The sequence below is a fragment of the Corvus hawaiiensis genome, chromosome 3 (assembly GCF_020740725.1).
Source record: "Corvus hawaiiensis isolate bCorHaw1 chromosome 3, bCorHaw1.pri.cur, whole genome shotgun sequence".
NCBI classification, from domain to species: Eukaryota; Metazoa; Chordata; class Aves; order Passeriformes; family Corvidae; genus Corvus; species Corvus hawaiiensis.
In genome coordinates this window covers 84,682,695-84,710,578 of record NC_063215.1, presented here as the reverse complement: position 1 = coordinate 84,710,578, position 27,884 = coordinate 84,682,695, and the positions used below count along the sequence as shown (strand labels likewise).

Genomic DNA, 27,884 nt, shown 5'->3' with positions numbered 1-27,884 from the left:
AGTAAGACACCAGAGAAATGTGCCTTGCTTTCTTATATTAAATATACTCACTAATAAAACAGTGCAAAAATTTGAAGGGAGACTCTTAAAAAGCCAGTATTAAAAGCTTAGAGAATACAGGTCTACTATTTTTAATTTTTAGAGGGAAAATAAAATACAAGCTCTACAAACTGGTCAGCACCTTATAAGGATAAGAAATTGCAATGAAATGCAGAATTCTGGAAAGAACAACTTTACTTACATAATCAAATAAAAAAAGATCATCATTAAAAAAAGAAGACTCCTGGAATATAGTCTAGTGGTTCAAGTTTGTCTCTAGTTAAATATTCAGCTCTCATTTAAAATGCAGTCTAGACTGCAAAGAAAAGAGTTAAACATCTCAAAATCCTTAGGTTTATACCTTTTTGTTTTATTAAGTAGTGGAAAATGAAACCAAGCATGCCAGTCCTCAGCTGAATTGTGAACAATACTTCAGCCTCACTATAGCTGCAAATAATCAAGAAACTTCTACCTGTTGTGTCAGACATTTTTGTATGTCTTTTGATATGAATCAGAGATAGGTAACAGAGGAACAATCAAGACAAAAGGAACTGAAAGCAATATAGTTCTTTCAGCAACACATACATCTTTAAAAAGTCAAAAATCCTTCAGAGACTGCTCAGTGAGGTTTAGCTTCAGATTAGCTTCAGGTATCTCAAAATGCTCAAGAGAAAAACCTGGGCATAGAAGTGATATGTAACAGCACTTTGCAAGCATTAATTAGTTTTTAATCTGAGAACACAGTAATATAAAGCTTTTCTTTACTGACAGGTGAATATAGATAGTAGATGTCAAAAACAATGAACAATTCTTACTCACTTTCACCTCCCAGCCTAATAAATTTACATTGCTTTATCATCACCCTGTACTTAAAAACACAGAAGACCATACATCCCCACACCCCCACACAAATGCACACGTGAACTTCACTATAGGATCTGGGAAAATGGGATGGACTGCAAGCCTGGGATTTATTATCCTCACTGCCAACAGACACATATTTATAAATCTCACTTCAGTATTAAGACTCCTATGCAACAAGGCACAGACAACAGCCTCATTCAGAATGCTTAATAATCAAATTGGCAATGTCAAACCTTTCAACTAGGGCTTGTCTATTGTTAACACAAGTATCCAATCCACTAGTGGTATCTACCTAAGGAGAGTAGATACTCTGTGTGTTTGAGTGTCACAGCAGAGGCAGGGAAAAAATCTAACTAATCCAAACAACTCCATATGTATTATAGACATACATAGACATACCTGAGGTATGTCTATAATAGTATGTCAGACTGCTTGCACCTTCTAATTACATGAAATCCAAAATACTCACCATTTACAAAAAAAGACCCCCTTAGATAGACTCTTTTGCAAATATTTCCGTTTCGCATCAAAGATTTCCCTGTGACAAGCGTATCTGAAGACTTCTTTCTGCCTTCTTTTTTTGTCTTGTTAAAAAAGGATGTGTCTTCTAATACTCAGATTATCATGGGAAAGTTTGGTGCTTATACTTACAGTGACTAATCTAAGACATATCCTACTCTTAAAAGAAGAGGCTTTCAAACTGCGTATGTTTGAAAATGCCCAATATCAGAACTTGTATTGGCTAAAAGCTGAGTGCATGCCAATTTCATATTTGACAGCAGTCCTTACAGGCTGCAATTTCAGCCATTAGCATCTTCATAACAATAAAAATGATGTGGTTACAAGGCTAGTGAGACTGAAGAAAAATGTGACAAAATGCAGGAACCAGTCATATAGGCTTCTTATGCTTACACAGAGGTATCACATTATCTGTTGTTACAACATAACCAAACATAATCCTCTAATTAAAAAGAAGCTGCTTTTACAAGCTAAAATCTTCTAATTAATTAGCAAACTTACAGTGTTTTAAGAAAAACTGCGTAATTTTTAATATCGAATAGACTGGGATAATCTTTTCACTCTTGCCTCATTAGCAATCCAGATTACCAACACCTTTCCTGACATTGTGAAAGTGGAAAACTGTTATATAAAGACTTAAAAAAAAAAAACCAAGCTGATTTTTCCAAAGTCAAGAAGTATTTTGCATATATGCTTTGTCTCTCAAAGCTCTCTATTTTTATTCTCAAGTGATTTCCACAGATGTATAAAATCATGAGTTATTTCATGTAAAATTTAGAGACACTGAAGTACTAGCTACACTCTAAGAGGAGCCACTTGATCTTTATTGTCATTCAAATTATTACTCTTGGCAGAGTCTCCAGCTTTTTGAAATAATTTAATAAACACACCCACTCACCCACCCCTGTATTATTTGCTAGTCAGAGTGCTGTTCTTCCAAAATAAAAACCATTTCTGCCATGAGAACAGCTAATCACAGCAGAGTTTATATTTAATGTTCCTTTTTCACAACGTAAGCATATAGCAACATGTGTCTCAAAAAGACCATACCTACCAAAATCTATGTCCAGCAGTGCTGCATTTGCACCTTCAACTAAGATCTTCTTTGGTGGTCCATGTAAAGCCTCATACATGAAATAAACACCGTCCCTTACCATTGGTTTTACTTTTTCCATGTAGCCCTGAATAATACAAAAGACTATTGTATAGTATAATTTCATTATGATAAAGGCAGCCAGAGTAGAATTGCTATTGTTCCCTCATAACAACGCTCATATTCCTTTCAAAAAGGAAAAGCAAACAAAAAAATGTTAAATATGCCATAATGTGAACAAAGGGAGGAAGAATATGAGACTCAGATTTACACAATAGGTATGTATATTCTTCCTAGGTGGAAAGAAAAAAGGGGGAAGGGTGAGGAGGAAAGAAAAAGACAAACTTCTGGAATGCCTTAGAAATATTCAAGCATATTGAGTATTATCACTATACTGTATTTGGTATTTTATTTCCAAGTGTTCAAAATGTCTCCCTCAAAACCACCATGTAGGGAGTTCCCCTTCTGGCCATCTGAAGCCAACAAATGCACACAATTGTGAATTATAATTTGTAAGTAGAAGTAAAAAGTTATTTATTGGAATTAGGCGTCAAATGCCTGAATGCCACTGAGTAGCTGGATGCAAGAAGCCAATAATGTTCAGATTATCACTTGGCAAACAGCCTTCCTCTTCCATAAGAACACATGGAAGTTCTCGTTTTAACAATTTACTCCACATGAAATATAACACTTTGTTTTTCAGAACTGAATCAAGTGCATTAGCATAAGACAAGTAATTTTCCTCAAGCTACAAATACATATTGTGTTTCCACTTTAACCAGGAGTTTCAGATATTCTGTAATCCTGAATTGCATTAAGTAAACTATAAAGCATTATGAAGCAATCAACTGTAACTGCTTTCTAGATCTATATATTAATAAAAATACTACAACTCAACATGTACAACAGGCCTTATTTAAAGTAAAGCAAATAGAAGTGCTAAGAACTCCCATATATCCTATTCTAGAGCTGTACAAATTAAAGGTAGAGGAAGGATGATTTCTTTGGCCTTTCTTAAAGAATTATCATGTAATTGCACATGCTCCCCCTGTTCCACACACACCTCAATGGTTTTAAACAGTGTCACATTTGGTTGACATTTTAAGGGTTAAAAAGAATCTCATATAGGTAAGTTTCTATAAAAAGCATAAACAAAAAGGTGAAGGGTAAGACACCTGACAAGATTTTCAAATAATAACTTGGATGCTGTGCAAATAAAACCTAATACGAGTGAGAAAACTCTCAACTGTCCCAATAGCAAGGAAAACATCAAATCAGAATTCATAATTAACCACAAGATTAGACTGCTGGCAATCGGGCTTCATTAGTTCTGCTGCTATCAATTTACATTTTTCTATGTTGGTAGACAGTATTTTTTTTTTCTTAAGGCTTATTACTTAGAAAACCAATTTACTTCAGTTCTTAACTTTCTGAGACAAGGAATTAGTATTCTGCTTTACAATGAAGCATGTGTTTCCCAACTACAATCCTGGTTTTTCTCCTAGACTCTATGTTTGAGCAAGTAAAAGTAAGTCAAGAAGAAATCACCCTGTACAAGCCTTTTTCTTAAAATTCACAGTATCTCTCTTGAAACCAAATTTTGAAATGTTGCATAGAACAGGGCCAAGAGTGTCCTTAAGGATAGCAGCAGACTCTTCAAAACTGATACATACAGTTTCCTGTGATATATTCTAACTCCTCACACAAGCACATGCATCAGTCACCAAGGGATTTGCACATCAGTAACTGCACACAGTGATTATGTAACTGAAGAGACAGAAGCAGGCTTACCTTCAGCTTTTCCAATTCCCCTTCAATATCTATCTCTAAGGTAGGATATATTGCTTTGTACTGATTGGCTAACACTTTGAATCTGAAAGGCAAAAATGCTTCACTGATGTTTCTGTTTATTTGTTTTCCTCCTCAACTCCCCACCAACCCTTGATTTTTAATGGTTACATATCTGCAATTATTTGGTAGCTTAACCATTTCAAACAATAAATTATGATAACAATTACAATCTTATAATTTAATAGAATTACATATAATTTTTTATTTTAAAAGAACTTTTAATTAAGAAAAGTAACAGGAACCAGATGTAATTGCTTACACAGAGTACTATCCAGAAACTGAAAACTATGCTTACAACTGTGTACAGTAATTACCTCTCAGAAAAGTCATCGAAATCAGAAACAAGATCACACATTCTGAGTCCACTTCGAGCTGCCTTTGAAGAATATACTGGACCAATTCCTTTTTTGGTAGTTCCCAAACTTTGAAAAGATAACAACAAGGAGTTATTGATATAAAGGTATTCTTTCTTTAAAGCTATTCCATCCTTAGCATAAAATGAAATGCTGTTAATTGTGAGCATTTAACTCATTTTAAGCATTTAAAACAAAAGACACTTTTCGGATGCAACCTCGTGTCAGAGTATCTCTACTTATACAAGCAAATATGTTAATCTTCTACATAGTTCTGGTTTTAAACCAATAATTTTTTGTACTTTAGTGAGCTCTTACATACTTATTTGTACACAATTCTGAACTTTAATACTTAAGGGACCAAATGTCAAGAAAACATCTTTCAGTATTATGAACTGAAACTAAATAAACACTTTCCTAAAATACTGTCCTGAAGACCTAAAGAAAGTCCTCCATAAAGCAACAGAACAAAGAGTATGGATTTTAAGTTTGTATATAAGAAATACCTCAGCTGGAGCCAGGAAAACAGAAAACACTACCAAACATCCAAAAGTGACAGAAACACTCAAAAAGCTCTCTGTATGTTAAGGGTTCAGGAATGGATTTTCCACTGTAGCTGATTCTGAAAACCTGAATTCTTTTTCTTACCCTTATCTGCCCACTTTGTTTGAAAAGCCTTTTCCAGCTTAAATTCGTGATGATATAATACAAAACTTGCTTGCACTGACTTTACCCTGAGAGAAGTACAGCTAGTTCAGAGAATGTCTTCTGCCACAGTCATGCTACATAGCTACCAAAATGGAGCCAAACTGCACTCATCACAGGCAGATTATCAAGTATGTTCCCCATCATGCTCAATACATTAAGTAGCTTTTTAAGGAGAAGTGAACAGGTCTGCAGTATTTTTAGAAGTGTGCTACATGTTGCTAAACTTACTTGTTCATTTGTTTTAACTGGTTTGGTTTGGGGTTCTCCCCCCATAAGACACAGAAAGCCTTCTCTTCATCAGTTATAAATTCTGCATATGCAGTGTCCCATAGTGCTTCAAACTGCCTTGAAAGTACCATACCATAACTCAATTCAAGAGAGTCTCCAGGTAAAGTAGGAGGCACAGGTCATATCCAAACTTTATTTTAACGAATATCAATCACTTGATATTGCAAGTGAAAAGAAACAGTTCATAGTAAGTACATAACTCCTTAGTAGTTCCTTAGTAGTTCCTTAGTAGTTTGGATTACATTCAAAAATACCTTGGAAAAAAGCTGGAATTCTTCCAGTTAGACTCAATACCAAGTAATCTCAGGGAGTGATGTCTACCTCCAGTCCAAAAAAAAGACATTCTAATGAACTTTGCATCACACTCTATCCTTCAACCAGACCAGAACATTGTGGCATAAACAACTGACTCTAGCCTCCATCCCAATTCACACTCTCCACAGAGAATCTTTTAAAAGAAGGGTTGGTTTCCATTTATTTTGTTTCATTAAGACATACCAATTAATAAAAAAGTTGTCAGAAGACTGTACTTACAGAAGCTAAAACAATTGTATAAGCAGAATATACTGTATTATATCAGCTTTTCTATAACGTTTCTGCAAGGGAAGCTACATGAGCCTTACTGGGGATGGTTTCTGAGTTACATTTGACCAGGTACAAGCACTCAGTTAAAAGAAAAAATAAACTTACCATTTAGAATTCTCGAAGTCTTAGACACAAGAATTTTAGCCCCAACTATGCTATGTAGCCAAATCTACAGTAAGACATGCTAGCAGACTATTTCAATTCCTTGCCCCCAACAAACAAGAGACAGTTGTTTGATAATCCATGATAGCTTGTTCTTAGTCTGTAGTACTACTCTCCCCACTACAGTCATTTAGCCTTAAAATTCAGGAGGAAATAGGGTAATTTTAACAAGCTTGAAAACTGTTGCAGAATATCAAGAGCTCCACTGAAAGAAGAAATACAGCATTTGTAAGAGTGACTTTAAGTTTTTTTGCTTTGAACATAACTTTCTTCCTGCGATTTTTTAAAGCAAATTAATTGGGCTTTCCCTTACAATCTTTAACACTAACCCATAAAGTGGTGCCTTCTCTCAAGTAGCTGAATGACTGGCAGTGTTTTTAACTGCAAATATTGTCATATAGCAATTTTAGCTTGCGCTCATTCAAGAATAGCTGATGCACACATAACGGCTCATTAAAAGAAGTATATTCTTCCATATCTATCGATATGTTCTGTTTGCTTTCAAAGTCCTAAACCGGCAGGTAACAAGGGAGCTGGTACAGTGCAGGCAAGTGACCTTGTGTAAAAATAACTGACCAACCATCACTCAATAGTGTGAAGCAAGATACACCCAAATCAGACACTCTCTTAAAGGTTATATTATCATGGATGAAAGATTTTTCAGATAAGTATGTCTGAATTACTTTTCATCCATTTAATCTCTCTTTTTGGAAGTTCTTCTAAGTTTACTGTTATCTGAGAAGTCTATAGTGCTACACTGCTTCCCAGCTGTAGATATGTCACTGTTAATTCTGCCATCTTTTTCCCTATCCCCAAGAACTAGTGAACCACTTGGAAAGCTCAAGTTAAAAACATAGCAAGATAGTTTCTAAAAGTTTTAAAAGCTTCAGAAAGTCACTAGTATTCTGTAGCAGTCAATGTGAACATCTACATGCACTTCTGACTTTCAGTTATTCGGATATGCCAAAGGGGTCCTTCAATATTCATAAAGAGAAATATATTTTTACAGAAACAAATACCTCCAGTAAACAATGAAAACACTAGGAAGCAGAAACTAGCAAATTAAAAACTAGGAACCTTTTCATAAGGCAAAACATTGAGATAGAGCCCTTTAATTAAGCATATAATTTTTCACTAGCCGCTGGAAGATAAAGTGTAAGAAATAATCCCTGCATAATCCACATTCAAGAGTTACACGGATAATTTTTTTTTAACCCACTGACAAAGCAAAACAGAGATTCGATGTATTAAGTCCTGTTTGTACTAAGCCATCCCATGTTTGACAAAATTAAACTACCTACTTTTTTCCTGCTTGTTCTTGCCTCTGTTGTTCTTGGATGCCATCAGCAGCTTGGTGGAAATCAAACACTAAGAAAAAAAAATAACTTAAGATGAAAATTTGTGTGAAACAAATTATTACATCAGCAATGATTTCTTCGAACCAACTCTAGTCCTGTTTACCAATGTGGAAAATAAATATACACACTGAAGAAAGGCAAATAAAATTACAAGAGTTTTTTCTTCTCTTTTACATTTTTTCACAGGGAAGAGTTCTATGGTTCTTCAGAGACTTTTTTTAAAGTGTTCATTTTATAGAATACTTGCAGAGTGAGTATACACATCCCACAGAGTAACTAAGCCATTTCGCTTTCGTAGTGGCCCCAAAGAACATATGGATAAATGAAGAAAAGATGCAGTTGAAAGAAAATCCTGGAAATAGGATATAGCAAAAAAAGGTCATACTGCTAAAATTTAGGCGGGACCTTCAAGTTCACATTCTCACTCATTCTACAGATTTTTTAAACAATTTTATTTTTATGTTTTAGGCAACATCAACTAAAACACATTTGAAAATACAAAAGCTCCCACCAATGTCTGTTATGTAAACAGAAGTCATAAGCCCTGATTATGTTTTTACATATTGCATTGTTATTAATGACAAAGATTATGCAAAGTATCCCTTGTATCAATACTTTGTCTACCATAAAAGAAAAAAATCCAACCCCCAAAACAGAACAACAACAACAAAACCCAAAACACCACCAACCCCTCCCCCCCTCCAAAATCTTACAGGACTCATGTCAAATACAAAGATTGGTGGGTTGGTGCACAGCTTATAGGCTAACAGAACTAATTTAACCGATTTTCTTAAGTACTATTTCCTGAAAGTTAAAAACTATCTACACACTGCATGGGAAAGACCAAAAACTTGCAAGTTACTCCAAAGAAAAAACATATTTACACTGAAGTAACTGTCAGTAAGTTCACTCACTATGCTATTCCAGATTGGTGTAAAAAACAAAACAAAGCAAAACCAAAAGCAAAACCTTTTTTACCCTGTGTTACAACCTTTTATCTTATGAAGTCCTAAACAGATTGCATCTCCAGAAAATGACTACCAGAGGCAGCAATAATGTTATAACATCTAAAGAGCTAATCTAAAGGATGAATTTATGTAATCAAGGTGTGGTAGGAGTGGTACAGGAAGAGTTTCTAAAGCTGTGCGTTGGTGGATTGGACTCAAGACTATTTTACTTCAGGTTTTGAACTGCAGTGCTGTCTGAAGCATAGGCTGGATTCAGTGCTTCTCTGATGAGCTCCTTGCGAGGAGGGCAGCCATTCTCTCCACCCCTACCGAGTCCTTCCCATAAAATCTCCTTTAGAAAGCATGTGGTAATTTCCTTGGTAGGGAGACAATTCGTTTGAACTCACACCCAGTCACCTGATTTCCCAGAAGAAATGTTACTGTGAGCAACACCACTTTTACACCAAAAGGGGAAATGAATCCTTAATCAATTCACTTCTGAATGCTTTCTGACTGCTGTGTGCTTCTGATTTAGAAAGTGAACCTGCTTTCCTGCTCAGGTGATGCTTATGGAATAGGATTTTAAAAATCACTAGAATATAAACCTGGGAGGGTTCAGAGTGAACAATTTTATTTCTAGGACCTTCAATAAACCAAAGCTACCCAGGGAGACTTAATCCAAAGAAAAGTACAGACCTATATAAAGAGATGGCTAAAAATTATCACACTTTTACTGCCACAGAAAGTCCAGAAAAAGCAAAGATTAACGAAAAAGACCCCAACAAAAAACAAACCACAAACAGGAACTTACCAATATGAGCTCTGTCAGAAATTATTAGTCTCTTTTCCCAGCCTTCCAGTCCTTTAAAGGCAAAATGAAATAGTTTAAATTATGCTTTGTATAGCATTTTTGTCTTCTGATGTATAAAGTATAAATACTTTTCATGCTTAGTCTTCAGTCAATCTATTTTAAGACTGAGCAATCACATTGCAGAGTAAAAAAAAAAGTAATTTCAGTAATTAAAACTTGGCATTAACCTATAAAGCTGAGAAAATCAGGCTTATTCTGAAGAATTCAAGCTACTAGCTCCTCAATTTTAGCAAGCAATTAGTAGCTCTTTTGGTTCCACTGATTTACCCCACTTACAGTAGACTGCTGCCAAGCATGGTTATAGACATAACACGAAGTATCCAAAAACTGAGTTCTGAATCAAGAAGCGATTACCAAAGCACCTGTTTACATTAACATGGTCATCAAAGTGTACCCCAATATTGTAAGACGTCAAATGACTCTGAACAGGTTAACACACTTTAAAAAAGCCATTTCACGTCTTAAATTTGCTTTTTTAAGCAAAGAAAAATGTCTGCAGACAATTCTGATTTAGATTATATTCTGAAACTGTACAGAGATTCCTTTTCTCTGCCTTCTCATGAGGGCTCTGGCACTTCTAGCAAGACTCCTGTCAAAAAGCAAAAGCTAAAGGGAGTTGTGGAAAAATACATTGTATGTAACCTCTACAGAGGCATCCTCCATCTAAATCATTTGAGGAGTGTCCCACAAACTATTTTAAAAGTAGTATCTTCAAATTCTCACTTTTTCCTTTCTTTAAGTTTTTTTCGGCTTCTTCAAAGAGTCCTGGCAAATGAATTACAACACCATTTCCTGAAAAAAATCATTATACAAAATTGAGTGAATTATGTTGAGCACGGGAAAAATATTTCAAACAATTCAAAGACACTTCATGTTTTGTGTGTAGAGTATTTCATTTAAGTTTTTTAACTTAATGCAATTTTGATTCTTAGGAATTTGTCTAAAAGACAGATTTGCTCCTAAAGTATTTATTTCTACCTACATGCATTGAATCTTTCTACTAAATGCAACAAACTTTCAATTTAGATCCATACAAACAGTCACAGAATTGTAGAACAGTCTGAAATCCAACTTCCTCTTTCTCATATCTAAAATTAACTTCCCTCTTTGTGCTTCATTTTAATAACCCTATTGTTTTCTAAAAGCTTAGCACATTTCTATCACCATTATAAACACCGGCATCCTTGCAGGCACTCTTTTGCTGTAAACAGACACAGAATATTCTGTACATAGAGGTGGGACTGTTAACAGACAAGCAAAAGTAACAGAGGAAAAAGCCCTATCAAAAGCAAGCTCACCTTCCTACAGCTGTCACATTGCTCAGAAAAAGACTACTAAGTTCATACAATTAACCAGCATCACTGAGTGCCTAGGAAGGAGCATTCTCACAGCAAAACTGAACCATCTTCAGGTCACACCAAACACAGTAGATTCAAAGCTACCGGTATAACATCTAGCAAAAGAAGGGATCTGCAATCCAAAACTATTTGCATATCACCTGATTTCACACTGATAAAATCATTCTAAACATCAAAACACAAAGTATTTTAAGACTTCTTCAGTATTACCTTCAAGATGCAGTCCTAAACAATAGGAATACTCTATCATAATACTCCAATCATTTTGCCCTTACCCGTTTTTTTTTTTAACATATATGCTCTCAGAGGAATCCTAAGCCTTTTCTTTCCTCTGAAAGAGATTTTATACACAAGGCATACCTAAAAGAATCTAGAAAAAACATCAGAACAGACAAGACCAAAAGACAGAAGATACAGGTAAGAGGGTTTGTAAAAAGTTCTCACTGAACTACTGTATTTTTAAAGAATGGGGGCTTTCCTATTCAACTAAATCCACCAAACAAACCACAAGGCAAATGGGCATCCTTTTTTAGTGTTTTCAAACAATAATCTTAAAAATCATAATACAGTAACATCAAAAGAGAATAGAAGTAGTATCATCAGCCTCAGCCCTCAAAACTAGGAACAGTTAACATCCCAAACTTCCCATCATCAACACGAATCTGTTTCCATGCCCATTGGCTCCATTTCTGTAGAAGTATTAGGCAGGACAAGTTGGTCCATAACTATCGCATTATCAAGTCACAATGTAACAGCTGAAGAGAGGCAATTAACCACCAAATCCCTTCAAGTACAGAATTACTGCTGACAGATTATACAGTCACTACCAGCTGGACTGTTTATGAATCAAGTGACTTGTGACAGAGGCTCTTCAGCTGCTCCTTAGCAAACTGTCAATGACCACTTGCTCTTGGCACATACACGAAGCTGAAAGGCAACACTACAGGCTCAAAGCGATGAGACGCAGGAAGAAGTGACAGAGGAACATGGCAACAGAGCCCAGATTTGGAGAAGTACACTGTGGAAGGGACAGGAGCTCTGGGTATCAAAAGAGCAACACGGAAGTGTTGGTAAGCCATAGCCTTTAGCGACCCAGAGACCCAATCTGCTCGGTGAAACAGCACTCAAGCACAAACATAGTTATAATGGTGTGTACCTATGTTTTATGTTTACCTTCATTTTTAGAAGGAAATTCTATGGGCTATACAGCATTATTAAGTTGGTCATACAAGCAATCCAAAGGAAAAAACCCAAACATATAGGACTGGAAATGGGATTCCAAGAAGGGAGACAGGTAAGGGGGTAAGTAGTTCTTTATGGACAACAGACTAGATAGCCTAAACCCCTTTTCACAAAGCAAACAGATGATAGATCCTGACATCACCTAGTACTGCCACTGCCCTAAACTTTGTAACGTACTCTCCTGAGATGACTTCTTGGTAAGAAGTCTAGAGTGCAGAAGTCTTTTGGAGTAAGCATTCATTGCACAATCCAGTGGAAAAGGGAGGAAAGATCTATGGTTCAAAAAGTACTGGTAAGTACTTAGCAGGGCTGAAGATTAGAAGAGAGAGCAGGTATTCTGAGAATAAAAGAAAAAAATGGTAGAGAAAATAAGAGGGAATGGGAGAATGAAGATACATGGGGGGCAGCTAGCTGTTTATATTGATAGGAAGGGTAAGAACAAAGGTGAACTATCCAAGACAATAGAAATTTCTGTCATCGAAACTTCACAAATGAGCTAGGGCAGTATTAGGAAGACAGTAGAACAGTTCAGGCCTATGAAAAATTGAAGAAAAAGAATCCTAATCCTGTATGTCCTCAGATACGTTTTGTTATTTTAGTGTGTCAGAAGTCTGCAACTACAGTACTGCTTTTTAGAGATGTCCCACTTACCAATGAATGCAGTGACTTTTGGATTGATGATTCCACTTGGCAGAAGATGAAAGTCATACTCCACAGCATCCACAACAACTGTATGCCCAGCATTATTGCCTCCCTGAGTGGGGGGAAGGGAGAAAAAAAGTGTTAATAGTTTTTGACACTAAAGACAAATGAACACACAGTAGAGAGACAGAATAAATTGATTCTGCAGTTTTCATTTGTTACTGAAAAAAGAGATTTCAGAGATTTCCTTTTCCCAGGAAATCTGCCAAAGTTGTTCTGTCAAACTGGACAGTTTCAACATTAGTATTAACTGCCATATAGACTTTGGACAGTATTTTGGTTCATCAAAGGTAGAAAAGCATGAAATAAGATTAAAATGTTTCTAAAATCATCAGATAGAAACATAAATATTCTAGAGTATGCAAACATTTCTAAAAGCCCTCATCAATTTTATTAGTTTTCTGTTACAGTTAAGGAAAGTATTAAGAGTGGAACCGCAAACTTAGCAAAGGAAAAAAAAACCAAAACCCCAATTAAAGTGAGAGTATAAAACCATTCAGTTATTGGGATAGGTAAGTCTTGTCATCTGGCAACAGGCAGGCTTGTTGTTCCGAATTTTGGATTCAGTCTTTTGAATGTTTTTCTGTGAAGTAACCAGCAAAACTACCTAGTTCATTCTATACCTCTTTCCTGATGAGAGAAGTTCTGTAACAGTACAAGTAATTTATATCTGAAACATGCCGTTTAAGGAGTGAATCTAAAGACAACTACAACAACTGTGGTTTCGTAAGTTACCAGAAACCATTTACATCAAATGAACATTTCAAACATTTCTAGCTCTTTTCATTACGACAAAGAGAGCATTAAGAGATTTGTTAAACTGTGAAATCCATCTAAAATACGAAAAGCAGCTTGTGACCAAGTCTTAAAGACGGTCAAGAAAGGCTTAGGAAACTAGAAAGATTACAAAATAGTTACCAAATATCCCCAGGTCTTGTTTGTTGTACTTTCGAAAATAAGCTTATACTCTCTTGTGACCCAGTCATTTGTGCAAGACAAGGTTACATACAAAATGGTTCTGTTTGTCATAACCACAGGAACATCCTTTACAGGCACCTCACACCAGAAATTAAACAAACTGCTTCACAGAAGGAAAACCTTAAAGAAAAACTTTTAAACTAATCCACCTTTCAGCACAAAACAAAATTAAGAAAGGCATTATATGAAAAGAAGAAAAAAGAAACTATAAGACTTATTAATCCATGGAAATATAAATCTGAAATATTTCAGAATATTGTATCACAGATGGACTTTTCTAAGCAATGGACTCAACAGCTACTCACTACTTCTACAATGTTTACAAAGCATGAATCCAATACATAAAGCTGTATCTGACAATACAAATAAAGAGCAGTTGTAGATATCAAACATTTGTGCCAGTACACAGACACACGTGCCACAGGGAAAAGCCTAATCTCACTGAAGTCATCAATGAAAATTTTGTGATTTCAGCATGATTTATTTGAGGACTTGCAACCATTTCACCTCCTCTGAAAAGAGAGAAAACCTACAAACCTTCACCCAACAAAGGAAATGCCTGAATTCAGTAAAAGTTTAAATTTTTTAATAACATCCTGTAGAATTTTTCCATGAAGTAAACATTACCTTGAAGTAGCTGTAAAGATTTTTGGACGCAGAGTTTCACTGGAAGTGATCTGACTCAACCAGAGAATGACAAATTTTCAATTCACAACACATGAAACATACTGAACAAAGACATAAAGCAGGCTTTTCAAATTTATTCTTTTAAGAAAATAGTCAACACTCAGGAATAAACGTCCTCTTCCTGTTCGCATTCTTTCTACTCAACAGCTTTAAGAAAGATTATTTAGCAGTCTACCACTCTACAATTATGTGTTTGATTTAGAAGGATGTTAACTAGATACATTAGCAGATAGATCATTTACAACTATTTTTGAAATGCAATGCTGATACTCCTGAGCTACTGCAAGTTATTCCAAAAGTAGACAATATTCTAAGAACTATTAGGTTACATACTTATATAAAATATACTAGGCTTTTTTAGTAATAAAAGACATTTCTACTCAATGTTTGAGAAGCTAAGCAAAACCTTGCTTGGCAAAGAAGAGCAGTTATGCACTAAATTATCATTTATAGTCAAGTACTTGTGCTGAAAGAGGTAGTTACCTTCTCCCACATCAGATTCCTTCAAATTAGTCCTTTCTAGTAGATTCACTGCTAATATCAGTCTAGACAAGTTTAAGATGAGCACTGAAGTGCTTTAGATGAAAATTCAATAGGTCTAAGTACAACACTGAAGTACTGAGGTATTAGTAATTTACAAATGGGAAGAGAAGTCCAAAGTCTCCCACTGTAGCATAAATAAACTGGACTAACCAATAAATAACACTAACATTAGTGAATGACTATTCATTTGAAATTCTCTACTAGCTGGACAAGTTAATTTCATGTTTTGCATCTCAATTTGTTAAAAAAAAAAAAAAAGTTCTCTAGTGCCATGAATGTCACATAAAGAGAAACTCTAGAAATTAGATCATGATCAACAACAAATTCTTAGTGTCTTAAAGTTTGCCAGGTTGCTAGTGCCATTAAGACACCGCAACTTAAAGTTCAGCAGTCACAGTGCTTGAATAAGGTGTGCAGCATGCAGCCTCTGACACTGCTGATCACGAGCGTAACTGCTGACTTCTGGCCGTGTCAAGATTTCTTCTTTGCACTGCTGAGGATGCCAAGTGTGTTGGTTCCATGCTCACTGAAAAATACCCCATGGCTGACAGAATAAAAATGGCATTTTATCTTTTAAACCTTGAACTGCTCATGCAAGAGAGCTCATGCTCACCTAGAAGCAAACTAATGGTATTTACTTCAGTGTGTTTACTGTGAACAGTTCTACTTTAGGGATTTTGCTAGAGACTAAAGTAGAAAACATGTGATGAAACGCCATCCTAAGCCATACAAATACCTCAAGGTTTCCAAAAGCTTATTTTCAGATTAGACCCAAATTTGAATCTCAGAATTTATTGATTATAATATTATGATGCCTACAACATGAAAAGATTCAACCCCAAAAGTGTTATTGATGGAAGCTGTCTGGTAGATTGTTAAGTCAAGTCCCCAGCCTGCTCTTGATGTCATTCTGTCAAAATGAGTCATTTTGAAAAGTATTTTAAATTTTAAACCCTATTTTAGGAGAGCATTAAAATAACAGCATGTCATGAACTCGATTTTCAAAGTTCTTCTGCTGATTTACAGGCAAACTCTCCCCTAACTGCAGAAGTGCAAGCATGTGGTTACACAGCATGAGTTGTAATATATTAAAATAATGGTTTACACTGTACACTTTACAGTGAACTTGCAGTAAAGTGTACACATGTTGTGTGCTCAGATATTGCTCAACATGGGTTTGGTAAACAATTCTAATTACAGAAATCTGAACTCAGAGTTCTAGTGGTGGTGAGGTGAAGGGGAGGGTTGTTTTTAGGTTACGGGGTTTCAATTTGTTTTGAGTTGTTTTTTCCCTCCTCCAGAAATTGATGTTAATGCAGGCAACTACTGCCTCTGAGCATAATTTAAGCTTTAATCTGATGAAGTCACTCCTGGCTTCTGTGCTTTCCATCTGGATTTCTCACTCCTCCTCCCCTCCCTCATCAAACTAAACCAAATGGGACCAGTTAGGTCATTCAAACTAACACTCCTTTGATTCACATGTTTAAACATTATTAATGGAGAACTAACTGTGGAATTTATTTTCACTAGTGGTTAAACAAAGTTCATGCTCAAATGATCTTCAATACCTTACATGAAGCTTTTGCCTGAGGGAAATTAAGATATACAAGTCATTTCTTGAGGCTGGCAATACTCCCTAACTAACTAAATTTAAAAATCAGTTTACCACATCTCAGTAATCTTCAGGTACCCAAACAACAGGACTTCTCTCCCATATATGTGAAAACTGAAATAACTGTGTGCCATCACAGGCAGAGGACAAATGTGCAGCAAGATCAAAGGATGCTCTTGCTCAGTTTGGAATACACTACGTGCACGTAGCAGCGGCTTCTTTTGCCCTTCTCCCTACACAACAAGATTTCCTTTCGTTGAGCCAACAAGTGTGCCATGGCCAAGATACTCACCCCTGAGGGCAAGGCCACTCTGGATTCAGCTACAAATAGACCGAATGCACAAAAGGATTGACAGAGGTGAACGATGACTTCTTATACGTGAGAGGTATAAGACTCCAGTGGCACTCTGAACAAAGAACTTCTTCACTGGGATGCTTCCTTCCCATTCTGCAGAACAGTAGCAGAGGAAGCCTCTTTCATCACAGAAAAATGAGTATATAGGAACAGAACAAAGAATAGAACACAAAACCAATTCTCCATTTGGCAACAAAACAGCAACCCAAAACAAAGAGCAGTAAGAGCCAGTAATACTACGCTCCTGTCAGGGGGCTAACTCAGGCACTACACCTGAAGTCCCAAGCATACTTCACTTAAATACAGTGCATTTATTTGTACATCCCTATCAAGACACAGCACTGAAGTCTAAGCGTACTTTAAGGTTTCTAAAATTGGATTTTCAGAAGTCAGCAACCCTCTTAGCACTAAAATAAGTTAAAAGCATTCAGTTTGTTTGTCTTCCTTCCTTCCATTATTTTTTCCCCTTGTATCTTTCAACACAGTACTTGGAACAGTTCTCTCTCTGCTCCCAAAGGATTTTTGGTGACCAAAGAATCAGCGCTTTCAGCAGCCCACAGCTTTACCAAATTACAATGTAAAATACAGCTCAAAAGGGTGCCAGTTGGATTGGAATGAAAACATTTCCTTCCATTTATCAAGAGACACAGCATGAAAATAATCATGAATAACAAGCATGAACCTTTGCTGTGTGTCCCAACATGACATGAGCTGCTGGAGCAAGTCCAGAGGAGAGCCACAAAGAAGATGAGGGCTGGAGCATCTTTTCTGTGAAAACAGGTTGAGACAGCTGGAATTGTTCAGCCTGGAGAACAGAAGGCTCTGGCATGACCTTACTGCAGCCTTCCAGTACTGAAGGGACCTACAAGAGACCTAGAGAGGGACTTTTTACAAGAGCATGTAGTGGTGACAGGACAAGGGGGAATGGCTTTAAACTGAATGAGGGTAGGCTGAGATTAGGCATTAGGAAAAGATTCTTTACTGTGAGGGTGGTGAGACACTACAACAGGTTGTCCAGAAAGTGGTGGATGCCCCATCCCTGGAAGTGTCTGAAGCCAGGCTGGATGGAGCTCTGAGCAATTCAGTCTACTGAAAGGTGTCCTGGCCCATGGCAGAAGGGGCTGGAACTAAACGATCTTTAAGGTCCCCTCCAACTCAAACCATTCTCCAATTTTGTGATTTCAGTACAGGGATTTAGTCTAAGGACTTAGTTTGATGCTCTGATGGATGAACAATTTAAAATCCTATTAAGAGACAGTAGTCTTTTTTCTCCTTGTGTAATCTCAACACTATTAAATCATAATATTATTTTTAAATATTTCAAGTGGAATAGGGAAAGTCAGATCAGGCATATGATCATTACCCAATCTGTAATATTTAAACAAAACCTGTTGTAGGATAACAGAACATATAAAATCTTGAAAGGCATTATTCCAGTTTTACTACTGCAGTATGCTTAAATCACTTCCTTGAAAAAGCAGATGACCCCTGACCACTAGCTGGTAATCTTGAAACATCCAAGTTATTCAACATGTAGAAGAGCTAAATTTATGGGAGACAGAAAGGTGCCCACCAATAGACAAATCATCACACTATTACTGTTAAGATTGACAGCAATCCTTGTAACAAAACCTCATACCTACCTGCTTTCTATATACATAATTCTACAAAACACCATTTTAAAAATATTTTACGCTGGTAAGCTGCTCAGAGATATTATTTTCTTTAAGTAAAGAAAAATCCCAAGGTTTGTTTTATCCTCAGCTTGTTAAAGATCAAGTAGCCCAAAAATCCTTCTCTACGTAAGCACCACACCCAAGAATCTGCATATTCAATTCACACAGGTTGGTCAGTACTACACACAAACCAAGATACCATTCTAAAATATATCTATCCTGGCAAACGTGAACAGAATCAGTGACACGCACACACAGGAGTCATAAGATAGCAAAGGCAGCTGCACGTATTGCTCATCTGGGAGCTGTTCGATAAACATTCTTTGCAAACACCCTTTTTACAAGGGTGTTGAGTGCCCAAAAATACTAATTTGAAAGGGGAAAAAGTCATTATCTGCTAGCTGACATTTTACCTAGAAACAAGCTTGAAACATCAATAAATCAAACAAGTGACTCCTGCTAGCCAAAAGCCACTATCAAAGCACTGGAAAGCAACACTTACCACAAACACTACACGTGTGCACCTGACACAAACACAACAGCTACCACAACACTGTGCCATTGTCCAGACAGCATCACTGGAAAAACCACTGGAGACTAATCAATAGTATCCAAGAGGACACATTTTAAACATACTGATTAAACAGTGTTTCTAATAGGACATCTATGGTAATTTCAAGGCTAAACATTTCAGCACTTCCCCTGGCTATGAAAAATCACTTATTTTCTTTTGCTTTCTATAAATTTAAATACTGTAACTGCCAGCATTTTGGGTAAAGAACAGAACATAACTAGCAACAATAGTAATGCAAGCACCTGACTGCATTTTTACATTTTTTTTCCTTATAGCTCTGAAGAGGGAAAAATTTTTTACAAGTGTAACTCTCACAGAGGCATACTTTGGACCCAGACTGGTAAACTCATAAGGATGTATGATCAACTTTAAGGGTAAGTCTTCTCACTTTGAACTTTCACAAAGCTCTTTAGCTTGCTACACTGTCCATGCACAATAGCTTTCTGATCACAAATAAAGCACGAAGAAGCAGCACTGATAATAATATTTAACAGCAATTTTTCTTCTGGAATTGCACTGCTGTACTAGTGAAAAGCCCCCAAGGAACATTCATGTATTAAGCTGATGCACTGCACAAATAAGAAGCAATCTTTTTATTAGAGTTTTGGAAGAGTCTTGATAATTTAATAAAGTTAATTTGACAAAACAGTAATGACTTATGCTGGTGTTCAGAAGCCTGAATTGATGACTACACTTGATCAACATTTTTGCAACATGATCTCAACTCTCAGGATTAAAGAGAGATACTCTTTTTAAACCAAATGATTATTTTCTTACTGAATTAAAATAGCACAAGAAATTTTATCAGCTAACACTTCAAGTTTACAGTGTGTAACCAGCTGTTACCAAAACTCACCTAAGGTAACTGGGTGTTACAAGCTCTGGTATATTTTATGTGGAACACCTGCTAACTTAGGAGCTCACGTGAAGCTGAGTGAAGCCAACAACTCAAGAAACATGGAATCTCACTTTCCAAAAAAACTCTGAAAATTATACAAAGCCCTACTCAAATGCCTTACAGAGGCATCCTGAACCAGAACACCTTTCCTCTGGTGAGTTTGATCAGAGAAGTTCCTTACTCCTGGGTTCACAAGTCTCACTGGTTTGCCTGAAAGGTACACAAAGGACTTCACCACTTGTTTTTCCAGTTTAAGGGATAAGAATTTGCAGTTCTTCCATATTCCTTGCACACAGGACTCCTTCAGGAAAAATGTACACACTCAGTATATCCATCATTCACTGAAAGACAATCCCTTCTAATTTTAAATTCATTCTAGCTTAAAACGTGGGGGTTTTCCCTTCCTTTATTTTTGGCAAAAAAGTGCCAGCAATCTAATAGGAAACACAAATGGACCAACTTAGATATTCAGCAAAACCAAAAAGGAAAGCAGAGTTCTCGTTCATAAACTGAAAGCAAAAATATGACTCCTCGTTATAAGGAAAAAAAAAAAACAGCAAAACATTCCTTGTTCTGGAAAACCTTTGTGTAGAGCACAAAGAGCAAGAATACATGTGTGCCATGTGTGCTAGCCAAGCATTACATGTGCATATACACAAATAGAACATGCTAGTAAGAAAACATTGCAGGAACACAAACAATGCATGTGAAACTAAGAGGAACAACAGCATATCTTCCTCCATTTTAGATCTACATAAGTTGCAAACAGGTATTTTATTTCCAGAGCATACCTTTATTAGTCAAGGGCAGACTAGATGTTAGCATAACCACCAAAACAGTTAAATCCCTTCTGAACACATGAAGACAGCAGTTCAAATCCCCTCACCTACAGCAGTCCTCTCATAGCTGCTAAGACTGGTCTGCATTACTACAACTTTACCTAGCAGTGGAGGTGCTTAGGGAAAAAAAGATTTGAGGAAAGCAGACTAAAATTACGATTAACAGCAGATTGTGAAATGGCTCTCTAAACTGGTAACTAAATACAAGAGTATTCAGAGCAGCTTTGAAATACTGACATGTGCATTTAAGAGAACCATCTACCCAAAAAGTCTATGATGACAATCACTGCCTTTTCTTATGACATGATCATGCCAAGTTGTCTATCTCAAAAATATGATGCCTCAGGGAAGAGCAAAGAAGTCTTTCAAGTTATTTCCTCTAGAATAAAAATTAGTTGTCTACTTTAAAGAGATGTTATCTCATGCAATGTTAAGGAAGAAGCCATACACTCCTTTCAACCCTCTCCATCAGATGTGTGTGTGCATAATTTTTTCTACAGTTTACTTTTATTGCTACCACATTCCAACATTCATTTTTAGCTCAGGGCAACCACTGTTGTTTCTGAGCTAGCTATCCAAGTGACTGCCAAGTTGGGCAAGAAGCAAGTCAATGTTGCTTCGGCATCACGTGGTTGTAAACATTTTCATTTAACTCTTAGATGAAAAGTCAAAAATACACCCAGAAAGCTGGATATTACTATTACTTACAAGAAACACATGAAAGGCTGCTTCTTGCCACAATCAGACCACGCTAGGAATGCTGAGCACACCTTAAAAAAATTCATCAGTCTAGCAAGGAGAGATATCTGAACCCCGTGATGTGTCCTAAGCAGGAACAGCTTTGCAATTACTATGCTACTCACTTCTCATTTCAAGACATATTGTCAAAAATCTATTTTGAACTTAAGACTGCAAACCATCCTCCTTTAAAAAATGTATAAACAATTTAAAAAACCAAAAATGTTTTGATACGAATTCATTGACTCATATTCTCATATATTTTGCGATTAATTTCTCTCTCTCCCCTCTCCATCCCCAGTGAATAAACAGCTAACAAACCCTAAGTGTATAACCTCCTACTGAATTTCAGTATAAACAGCACCCAGGAGCTAGCCATTTTCTTCTTTTACAAATCCATTCATGTTTGCAAGATCTAAACCTAGTTCAAGAAGCCATGATGTTACACATTTTATAAAGGTTTCTCAAACTTTGGTTAGACTTCAGAAATTTTTCACCGTGTAGTACAAGAATGTTGTTGCATCAGAACAAGATCAAGAATGTGATTTGAGGCAGAATAGAACAAAATAAGCACATTATGTTTTACACATTCACCTGTTTTCTCCTAACAAATAAAACATTAACTTTACTGAAGTCTATTAATCTCAAGAAAGTCCATCCAATTATAGAATTAGCTCTGAGAACTACCACTGAAAGAATTATTCAGAAAGACTCTTTAGAGACGGTTCTGACTTTGGTACACCTGACCTGCAAAACTTTATTCTGCTGCAATGCCTATATATGCTAGGTAGGAAACAGGACTCATTACTCAAGTCCAGAATAAAGACCAACCTATCTCTAAGAGATAAAAGAGATCAAGTGAGGCAGGCAGATAAGGAACAAGAAAAAAATTCAAAGCACAGGTATGTCCAGCACTGCACTGCTTCAATGCACAAAACCCCACCAATGTTTGCTGCAATCACAATATTCAAGAAAGGACATGAAAAACAAAAAGTGACTTTGGGAACACTTACAGAAAGCACCTTCCAAATGTGTGAGGTAGTACAGTAGAAATAAAAAAATACATTGGAAATCTTAATGAGCTGCTACAGAGTACTGCATCTCAGTAACAAACACATTAAGCTTCTGTAGTAACAGGTAACAGCAAGGTGGAAAGAGCACTAAGAACTCAGTAGATCAAGGTATAATTTGCTCTTCAGTGCTTTTAAGGCCTTCTTTGTTAATAGTACAAACTTTATGAAATGGAAAATCCCATTTCAACTGTTCTTCTGTTTAAAATAATGTTTACAGTAATAGGAGATCACCTGCCAGTGATGCTCTAAAGCAGGTCTGTAAAGCATAGGACTCACTGATGGGGTAGGCCAAAGATGTCATTTTACTGACTCTCTTTCCTCACCAGAGCACACTGCTGGCTTGCTGCCAACCACTGTAAGGTCCAACCGTGCACCCAGCACTTAAAGAAAGCTCTAGCTAGGAATCACTTACTGAATGCCTGAGCAGCTAAAAAATAAGCACCAACAGCTATTGATTATGCTATTCCTAGATCTGCATGGCTTGCACAGGCTCTAGACTAACCCATTTTCTTCAAACAAGAATATTTAGAAAAACAGTGGGCTTGGAAAATGGAAGATTTAAAAACTCCTTTTTTTTTTTTTTTTTTTTTTTTTTTTTTTTAAAGTAGCCGTATAAAGGCTAGTGATATGGAGGTATCAGGCAGCATTGTTGTGAGGAATTCAGTCAGCAGCTGATTGATGGTAACTGCTTAACCACAAGGATCTGCACACTGAAAACTTCTCTAGGTGTTGCACTGCAGTTGCCACATATCAAGTGATTAGCAGTGGCATTGCTGTACACACTGCTGTTGGGCAGAAAAGGGAGTATGAAGACTCCACACACTATAATTCCTATGCATTAACTGTTCAGGAGTAGAATTATGTGATCCCACAGCAGGCAGATCACACTGAAACCAGATGAGAAGATCTGGTAAGAAGCTGCAATTCTGTTTGGAAGTAGCAACAACATGTACGACAGAACTAAAGCAGCAGGAAAATGGGATTCTTTAGCATGGGAAATATGGCATAAAAAATAATGTGAAGGCTTAGAAATCTTACTCACTTGTGTGAATTATATTCTCTGAATAAATCAACTACCTCCAATAGTAAGAAAAGGAAGTGACCGAAAATTTGCTGAGGAAATGAATGAATGAGAACAGAATCATGCAGTGCAGACATTACATTTTTTGCTGCACGGTAAATACTGTAGATTGGGTGGAGGGGTGCTGTTAATATAAGAGATACACAGTGTCCTTTGGAACTGTATTTGTTTTGAAAAAAATATTATCTAAAATAACTTGCATTAATTTTCCATTTCCATCACTCCTACTAACAAATTAAACCCTGGTAATTAATTCCCTAATTTGGGTGCATTCTGTAATGGTAGGAAGTCCGTATTAGAAGAAGAAACGTTTGCCTTTAACTTTCCATTATCTGTGGAATTCACAAAATACAATGTAACCTCAAAAATCGCCACGTCTGCTGGTGGCAAGGCTAGCTGCTTACAAAGACGAAATTATATCAATCAAATCATACAACAACATAGTTTTTCTGGCAACTACTCCTGAATCTCAGACCAATTCTTGCTCTATTTTACTGTCTGAACTATGATTTATGTGATAGCAAGTGCACAGACTTTGTTCTTTAATCCACTGAAGACAAGATGTAGGTTTAAGTAAAAAGTCTCAACAATGTATTCGTTTTATCAATAGTATCATTTCACCAGGTACCTTCTAGAGGTAAATCAAGAGCAATTAAGATTTTACAGTGGAAGACACATGTGTATTAATTGTATCTGAGTCCTAAGCACTAGCAGTATCTTCACAAAACTATCATAGTTGCCAGAGCAGTTGCATTAGCAACTATATACATGCAGCCCCTGGACATATTTTAATTTTAGCTTAGCTTCTTCAAACAGTTGTTTTTGAAACCCTAACAGTAACACTGATAAATTCTGAAGCTGTCTTCTGGAAAGAAAATACCATTCTCTTCCTCTGAGCACAAGACTGCTTTTCACGACCTCTAAACCCAGGACAAAATACTCTAGAGGGTGCTATTTAGAAGAAGTAGAGTCATAATGCAACTTATTTACTAACACACTCATTCAGCTAATTGCACCCAAGTAAGCACCTGGTTCCACATGCCACAGTTGGTTGATCAAACTGGAGTGATCAGCACACGTGCTACCTAGGAGACAAGAAGGCATGGCCACAGATTTCAGAGTACAACTTCTTGCAGTGCCTCTACAGGCATCATAAAACTAAGTGTTAAGTCATGTCTCGCTTCTGGGACAGGACTATTTTCATGCTCTGCATCTGCCCAGAACAAGGGACAGTGAGAAGAACCCTGGAGTGTTTCACTTCAAGTACAACACACCTTTACAAGACATCTTAGACCTGCTACATCAACTTTCCTAGGCTTCCCACACTTGTACTAATAAATTTTCCACAAGAGCACCCTGGAAATATCTGATGTCATCCACAGGCATTCTAGCAACTCTGTTGCATGATGAACAGAAAGAACCATCCTGGAATAAGTAAGAGTATAATGGTGAAATAAGAATCAGAAGCTCCAATTACAGAAAGCTGATATTAGCAAGGGCCAGACCAAGTACGTGACTATCTTTCTTTCTGACTTGTAACACTACAAAAAGCACAAAGGTCACACTCTAATTAACCAGCAGTAATGAAAACTTCAAAAATTTATTTAATTTTATCATTGCCACTGAAAGAGAATATTCCTGTTTTCTCCTCTCATTCTGAGAAATCATTCTTTGTGCTTACCCTGTCCTGAGCCCCTCTTTTCACCAAGGTCCTCTGAACCAATAAAATCCAGTTTTATTTATTGAACAGTAGAAAGTAAATCCAACAAGTGATAGTTTCCTGCCACTCTGATGAGTTAAATCAACTTAGAGACGTGTTCAAATGCCAGAGTTAGTGCATGGGTGGAGACTCAGGGAGCACAGCCATCAACAGGAAAGGGAAGAAAGGAGGAAGAAAAACTCCTTCCTTCATCAGGAGCAACAAGCTGTTAGAAATGGCAGAAGTGCCTGGCTTGGTCATGAAATTCAAGCTTGAGATAACGTCAGAATTTTTCCCTTTTCTTCATCCTTTACGCAGCTGATTCAAAACAAGTAACAAGTACATTAAGACACGTGCACACAGAAATTCACTGTTTGCCTCTCTTGTCTCTCCTCCAAAACTTCTTATCGTTAAACACACACACTCACCTAGGTGCCCTTCAAGTTCCAAGAACAAAGTCATAAAAGACAAACTGAGTCACTGTGTTGTATGACCCACAAAGCCAGGCAGTCATACCACAGCATCACATCAGATTTTGTTATTAAAAAAAACCCCAAAAGACCAAAAAACCAACAAAACCAAACCTAAAAACATATAAGTGGAAAAAATAATTCATTTGTGAAAAACTGCTACTTAAGAATATATTTGCCTACTTCAAAATTTAATTCTCTGAAGTTCAAGGTATTGATTTGTCAGCTTTGCAGCTGACTTGCTTTTGAAAACACCAGTTTACGTGCAGTTCTCATTGGATAACAACCCTTCAGCGTTTGCACTCTTTGGGGAATGGTACGCACTTCCAAAATATGTTTATTTAAGAGCAAATTTAATTTGCGCATTTAACAAAAGCACACAGATAACAACACTTACACGAAACCTGTGTATACTGTAGGCATTTTATGCTGCTGTATCTCTTAACCTTAAGAAAAACCTGCGCGTGGCTTCACCTCACTGTGTTGTGCTCTACAGAATTACTCTACTAGAGATATTAAGAAAAACATCTCCTCAGATCTGTGTTGTTTTAACGTAGGCATCAAGACTACTGTGCTTGCAGGCTAGACTCGCTTTTTTTGCTCTTTGGCCGGAATAAGGCCTCCATATAGAGAAAAAAAATATAAATATATAAACAGATAAATGTAGGATACCATTGACACAACAACGATCTTGGAGCAAGGGCAGGCGAGTCATTTAATAGCTAGTTTTAGCTGAGGACGACCGAGTTGTGGCGGACTACACGGAGCCCCCACGTGCATCCTGCAACTCGCGGTCGGTTTCGCGCCGCTGCCGGCGCTGCGGCCCGGGAGGGCTCCAGCCGCCACTGCCGGGGCGGGATCGCGGCCCCACGGCGATGCTGCGGGAGCCGCCGAGCGCGGCCCCTTCCCGGCGCCCCCCGGACACAAAGAGTGGGAGGCCTGAGGGGGAGGGAGGACGCGACCCCGGGCGCATTCCTCCTGCCGGGGGCCAGCTCTGCGCGGCGAGGAGGGCGCCTTCCTCTTCCTCCGGCGCCGGGACAAAGGAGGCGCGGGAGGGCTGCGGAGCCCGGCACGGGGCTTTCGCCAGGGAAGGCTCCGCTGCCCCGCAGCCCCCGCCACCCCCGCGGCCGCCGGCCCTGCACCTCCCCGGGCACTCAGGGTAGAACCGGGGCGCCACAAGCCCCCGGCGGGGCCGGTGGCGGGGCCGCCCGCCTCAAGGTGACACTCGCGGCCTCCCTCGCGCCTCCCTTCTCCTCCTCCTCCTCCTCACCTGGCACCTGCAGACGATGTCGGCGTCCTGCGCCAGCAGATCCACTACCTTGCCCTTGCCCTCGTCGCCCCACTGGGCGCCCAGCACGACGGTGACCCTGTTGCCGGGGCGGCGGGCGGCGCACTCGCCGTTGGGGATGGCGGGGCCGCCGTGCTCCGCCATGGCTCGCGCTGCCCGCTCCGGCGCCGCTCCAGGCACATGCGGCAGCGCGCGGCGGCCGCTCCGCTCCCCCCGCCTCCGCCTCCTCCTTCCCCTCCCCGCCAGGCGGGCGGGCGGTGCCGCCGCTGCCGCGTCCAGGTGCCGCCGCCTATCGGCCTGACCTGCCCCGCCACTCCCCGCCAGCCCGACCCCTGCCCTCAGCCGGAGCTCGCCACTCGTTCCCGTGGAAAACCAGAGCGGCCGCCGCCGTTCGCGGCCACTCTTTCCCCTGCCGCTCCCCACCTACGCCTCC

The 27,884-nt window shown here is 38.1% G+C and overlaps 1 protein-coding gene across 1 annotated transcript in view; it reads right to left on the bottom strand.

The window, feature by feature from the left end:
• Positions 1-27,668, bottom strand: part of ADSS2 (adenylosuccinate synthase 2) — a 36,128-nt gene extending 8,460 nt beyond the window's left edge. Inside the window, exons 1-8 of the mRNA XM_048298368.1 lie at positions 27,434-27,668; positions 12,890-12,992; positions 10,362-10,430; positions 9,579-9,629; positions 7,764-7,830; positions 4,681-4,788; positions 4,307-4,388; positions 2,477-2,603 (exon numbers count right to left, since the gene is read on the bottom strand). Coding sequence (XP_048154325.1) covers positions 2,477-2,603; positions 4,307-4,388; positions 4,681-4,788; positions 7,764-7,830; positions 9,579-9,629; positions 10,362-10,430; positions 12,890-12,992; positions 27,434-27,595 — 769 coding nt within the window. The 5' untranslated portion in view covers positions 27,596-27,668. The remainder of the gene's footprint in view (positions 1-2,476; positions 2,604-4,306; positions 4,389-4,680; positions 4,789-7,763; positions 7,831-9,578; positions 9,630-10,361; positions 10,431-12,889; positions 12,993-27,433) is intronic.
• Positions 27,669-27,884: the final 216 nt, after the last annotated feature.